Source organism: Haematobia irritans, chromosome 5 (genome assembly GCF_050003625.1).
Source record: "Haematobia irritans isolate KBUSLIRL chromosome 5, ASM5000362v1, whole genome shotgun sequence".
Lineage (NCBI taxonomy): Eukaryota > Metazoa > Arthropoda > Insecta > Diptera > Muscidae > Haematobia > Haematobia irritans.
Genome location: NC_134401.1, coordinates 50,805,611 through 50,811,551, shown reverse-complemented (window position 1 = coordinate 50,811,551; position 5,941 = coordinate 50,805,611). Strand labels below are relative to the sequence as shown.

At 35.0% G+C, this 5,941-nt stretch overlaps 1 protein-coding gene across 1 annotated transcript; it reads left to right on the top strand.

The window, feature by feature from the left end:
• Positions 1 to 491: 491 nt before the first annotated feature.
• On the top strand, positions 492 to 5,707 carry Tes (testin LIM domain protein). The gene is made up of 4 exons (XM_075310138.1): positions 492 to 885; positions 955 to 1,619; positions 3,812 to 4,790; positions 4,862 to 5,707. The coding sequence occupies exons 1-4, from the start codon at positions 594 to 596 to the stop codon at positions 5,467 to 5,469; spliced, it is 2,544 nt and encodes an 847-aa protein (XP_075166253.1). The 5' UTR covers positions 492 to 593; the 3' UTR covers positions 5,470 to 5,707.
• The last annotated feature ends 234 nt before the right edge of the window (positions 5,708 to 5,941 follow it).

Genomic DNA, 5,941 nt, shown 5'->3' with positions numbered 1-5,941 from the left:
ACGCCATAAGTGAAATATCGGGCTGCCACTATACCTGACTTAACCGTACTTTTCAACAACTATTCGGAGATGGAATTTCCTTATGAACCAAACCCTAGATGAATATTTGTTACGTTTTGTTATTGTCGGTTTCTTCTATTACTGTTGTTTTGATTTCAGCTTAAAACCATGCGTTGGCTAAACTACAGGAGTAGCTTAACCAATAGAGGAAAAGTATGCTTGAAAAATGTATTTGGGCAAAGCCCTTTTGACTGCAAGATGGTTGGGATTACCATATTCCTCATCAGCATCCTCTATTTGCATCAAAACTATCAACCAATTATCAATAAATTTGGGAAATTCATTGAACTAAAAGTAAATTACACTTGAAAGTTGTTACATGTATTTTTGAACAGCTGTCTTTAGTAGAATTTTCTACGAAATCTATGGTGTAGGATATATAGAGTTCGCCATTGTCGAACTTTCGGCTTTTATATATTTTTATTGGTTATCGAAAGATATCGAAGTTGGTATCTTCAGTTGTAGTATTACATTTGACACCCAAATCTCAAATCAGTCTCCTTTCAAATCAATGGAAATCTAATGGTGTAATAATGGACAAAGACACAAATGCATCGTGTGTGGAAACTCCCGCCGCTCCCGAATGGTTATCAAAACTCGAAGACAGACGTGAGAGATTAAAGTTCGCAAAACTTGGTCATGAAGTAGGGGCGGGAGCTCCATGTAGTGTTTGTAATGACAAATGTCCAGGATTGGATCTGCATTTTTGGCGTAAAGTTTGTCGAAATTGTAAATGCCGAAAAGATCAACATATGTGTCAAGATGATGATACATCTGGATGGGCACAATTTGAAATTCTGGGACAAATTAGGTCTAAACCCGCATGTAAGTAAAATGGCTAAAGATGATGAGCAATAAATATATGCTTAACTTTAATGTATATTGTATTTTTAGTTATCAAAATAAAAACTTTAAGCCAACCCGTCAAAGTTGACTGGGTGCCTCCAAATGCTGCTCCCGATGTGGTCGCTGATTATCTGGACAAACTTGGCAGCAAGAATGTGCCTGTAGCGGGAAGCGAAGCGGCAGCTAAGAGAAAGCAACAACTTGAATTTCAAGTTCCCCCTCACGATTTGGATGCTGGTTTCTGTGATAATCTCACAGAAGCAGAATCCAACCAACTGATGCAGTATGTCCAAAAAATAAGAGATCATTGTGTAGGCCAAGGTAATGTTGTGAGAGTTGGTAATTATGCCCATGCAACTGTAGCTGAAATACAAAAACCACGTTTGGCTGACGATATGGAACTATTTGAGGACGAGAAATATTTGAAAGCTATGTCTGCCATAAAAGAGCAACCAGTCTCCGATCCGATTCTCTGTACCCTGCTCAGTAATGATAAATTGTCCAAAGCTATTATTGAACCTGGCCCGCCATGTGCATATGGCAAAATATTTGTAGCCTTTTCAGAACCATTGTCCGATGGCCCACCAATAAGCAAGGAATGCATAAAGCTATCACCAGTAACAAAACAAAAGCTTAATGGATTAAATGAAGCAGCTGTACAAAGTTTAGTTTTGAATGGTCCCATATACGATAAAATATTTGCAGTTTTAAATGTAAGTATAAATGTAACGAGCTACTAGTCTGATAAATAATTTGGACACTTCTGACTTTGAATTAGAATGTTATTGAACGATCCTATGAGAATGACAAGGCGCTATGTAATGGGAAAGCAGCGCCCCGCAGTAGGAAGGGGCGAGAGAAGAAACTGTCTAAGGAATTAAATTTTGAACAAATTTGGACTGAACAAATTCGAACTAGATTTAGAAAGATTTTCCTTCAGAATTTTCAATGAGAGTTTGTTATCGACACCTACAATTTTCTCCCATTAATCTAGAGGAAATTTCCCATAAGAAATGCTTAGATGTATTATTGAATCGCTTTTATCGATTATTTATATTTTGCTCCCATATTGCTTACAAAAGGAAAACTATGTTATCGGCACCGCACGGCAAGGCCGTAGCCAGGATTTTAATTCGGGGGGGTTCAACTTAAAAAAAAATATTCATATAATCTCATGTGTAGAAAATTTTATTTATGCATAGGTATGTATACAATATTGTTATAATATTAAATTGAGCCCACGGGCTTTTTGGGCAGCAAATAAATCAATTACTTCTTCAGTCGGCACATTTATTCGGCGATGAACCGACATTAATGCCAATCCATTGAGTCTACTCTCGCTAGTCGAATTTCTAAGATACGTCTTTAATTTCTTCATTGTTGAAAATGAAAGTTCGGATGAGTACGTAGTAACTGCAGGGATGGAAAATGCAGTACTATAGTACTTTTTTCAATACTTTTTCACTCCGGTCAGTACAGTAGTACCCCCGCGAATGATTTAGTACCTTTTGTGTAGACATTTTTGAGTCGATATCAGATTTATGGTACAATAGCTTTGACAAAATATTTTAATATTTTGAGAAAGTCTTTATCAACCTTATTTGCTAATAGTCTTTTACAAATATGGCAAAACAAACATGATCATGTGGGAAGAAAATCTCGATTTTGTAAAAGACATAGTCAAAAACCGGATTTTATTGAACTTCAAGAATGATTATCGATTTTTTATTTCGGTAGAAAATGTTGTCAAAATTTTATTTCTATATAGAATTTTTGCAAAATTTTATTTTTATAGAAAATTTTGTCAAAAATTTATTTCAATTGAAAATTTTGTACAAATTTTATTTCTATAGGAAATTTTTGAAAAATTTTATTTCTATAGAAAATTTTTGCAAAATTTTATTTATATAGAAAATTTTGTCAAAATTTTATTTTCTTTAAAATTTAGTCTCTTGACAATAATTTTCCAGTGAAATTTTTGTTGAAATTTAGTAAAAAGTACCTTTCCGCTCAAAAAATACCTTTTTTGTACTTTCTTAAAAATTGTATTTTCCATTCCTGAGTAACTGGCAAAGTGACCAAAATTTTTAAAAGAATATGCACGTTTGGAAATATCTCTTTATTGCACTCTCCAAGTGCTTCCATCGCTGAATTAGGCAGGTTCTTTTCGCAGGTTTTGCGCCATTTCATTTACACATGTGTGTTTGGCTGTTTCGTTGTTGTTGCTATGGCCAAACAAAGCGAGTCCTGTTCACAAAAAGAACAACAAACACAAATAAAAAGCAGAAAGACATTTTCCAAAAATGAAATTTGTGGTGCGAGAACAAAAACAATTTGTTTTTTTCGACCGTCGTTTGACGGACTTTTCAACTAGTATTCTATGATTTGTGCAAGTTTTATAGGTAAGCGTTTTTCAAAATAAAACCTCCAGCTTTTCTTCAACATCTTCGATAAGATTTTTCTATGCAGCTAAAAATATATATTTATTTATATAAAAATATTCATTCATTTCGGGGGGTTTGATCCCCCTCACCCCCCACCCCTGAATTCGGCCTTGCCGCACGGTATGTAGCTCTTGTGATAATTCCTATTGCGTGGCAATAGAGCATTTTTGCTAGGTTTTTCCTGTGGTTATAGGTCGATAACATCTACCTCATGCAAATTTTCCTTTCCAGCTTTAAGCTGGATATTATATTCGGTTTCCATGTTGAAAGCCAACTTACTTTTACTTTTTTGAATTAATTTTAAAAGCCAAAATTTTACACAGTCAATGTCTGTCGCAAAACTGTATTATCAATATCACACTGTGATTTTTGGATACCAATAATATTATTTGGCCATTTATTTCTTATTAGAATATATTTTCTGGTCACTTGTTTATTTTATTTTTTTTACTAAAACACAGAAACAAAATCTGGATATATCCCGTGATCCACGATTGGGCCCGCTTGTTGATTTACGCAAGGAATATGTATCAAATCCTGTCATCAAAAAAGACCTTGATTCTATGGTCTACATGCCTAATGCTATATCATACAGTTCACCGCTAAAAACCCCATCCAAATTTATTAATGATTTGGCATTCAATTCGCCCCTACCTTCAAAAACATTTTCTTTGAACAAAATGAAATATGGAGCTCAAATGCAACAAGACACTCCCATGAGAAAAGTTCTATTTGGTAATGTAACTACATCAAACACTGTGCCAGATTTTCTTCCAACCAATGTTGATTATGAACGCGATCCAGTTTTTGCACATATTATAAATTCGGATTCTTTGAATAATGCCATACAAAAAGCTAAACAGAAAACTCATCCCATATTGGCCTTAAGTTTGGGTCTACGTAGCGATAAACCGGATATATTTGATACAGATTTAACAGATGTTACCAAGAGAAAACTTCAATCCATTGGTGTCACTAACAAGGATATGTTGCAAAGTGCTGTTCTCAATGCTCCATTCTATGAAAGGCTTTTTAGAAATCTAGATGATTTGAACATCAATTATTCCAATTGTCAACAATTGAAGCCATTGGAACAATTATCAAAGGAATTACGTTCTGATCGACCTCTGTACGAAGAGGTAAGGGAATATGTTACTGCATTACCAGGAAGCTTAGATATTGCTTATGCTCCTATCAATATTAATTTGGGACAAGCTATGAGTATATCACGAAGTACAGACTCAGGGTTTGAATCACCCAGTCATAGTGCTGCTGGTGTTTGCAATCCTTATGTGGATGATATAAAGGCTTTGCCAGGAAAACTTGTAAGTGTGCCGGGTATACAAGATATGAATATGTATCCCTCGGTGGCACCTTCCACAGATGCTCTACAGAAGAATTTGCATAATTTATCATTAAAGGGAAACAATGATAAGCATGGTAAAGTATAAATATTGGATGTGCCTATTGTCATTGTTTATAATCAAAAATTGCATTTATACTAACAACAGGTCATGCTGATCTGCCCACAAAAGTTGCTGTTAACTGTCCCGATTGCAAAATGGCTATCCACTTTGGCGAAGTTGCTGTTAAAGCCGAAAGAGCTGGCAAAGAATTTGCTTGGCATCCAGATTGTTTCCGTTGTTACGAGTGTAGAGAACTTTTAGCAGATCTCGTTTATTTCTTCCATCAAGGTCATGTTTATTGTGGCCGTGATTTGGCTTTGAAATTGAAAATACCACGTTGCAAAGCTTGTGATGAATTGATCTTTACCAAGGAATATACAGCAGCCGAGGGCTCTACATTCCATATAAAACATTTTTGTTGTTACCACTGTGATGATCCTCTGGCAGGACATCAGTATGTACCAGATGAAAAGACTAATATGCCACTATGCCTTAAGTGTTACGATGAACACTTTGGAAAACCTTGCCAGCGGTGCCTTCAAATTATAGGACCTACAGAAAAGGGGGTCTCCTGGAATGATATACATTGGCATGATTCGTGTTTTCTTTGTGCTGGTGCCAACTGTGACAAGTCATTGATAGGAGGTCGTTTTTGTGTTAAACAAAATATGCCTTTTTGTAGTCCAGCTTGTGTACATAGTATGATCAAGTGATCAGGTGATACAATGTCACATCCGCACATACATTAACACATTTTTTTGTGATTAGTATATTATATTTAAAAGTAAACAAAAGTATTTTTTATAACCATATACGATATATACACCAGACATATGTATCTACATACATGTGTTTAAATATTTTATAAATTTTTATACATATTCAAAAGACAATTAAATCGCATTCCATTTACATTTCTTATAATAAAGCACAACTTATACAGCAGAACAATGTCTATGAAATTATTTAATTTAAAGAGCTTTCTTTCTCTATTATTACAAAGTTTGACCCATTGGGTCAATCTGGGGTAGACAAGTCACTCTCATTAGACATAACTTAATGTTGTCAAAGCATTGTAGTAGCCGTTCAAATTACCGACGTATGAATAGGCCAACACGTCCCAAGAAATTCAGTATATAGAGCACGACAACCAGCGTTATATGACAGTGCTTCTAGACGAGGCAG

Coding starts and splice junctions, on each gene's coding strand:
- Tes (XM_075310138.1), top strand. CDS start 594: ATGGACAAAGACACAAATGCATCGTGTGTGGAAACTCCCGCCGCTCCC. Junction 886..954: donor AATTAGGTCTAAACCCGCAT/GTAAGTAAAATG, acceptor TTGTATTTTTAG/TTATCAAAATAAAAACTTTA. Junction 1,620..3,811: donor AAATATTTGCAGTTTTAAAT/GTAAGTATAAAT, acceptor ACTAAAACACAG/AAACAAAATCTGGATATATC.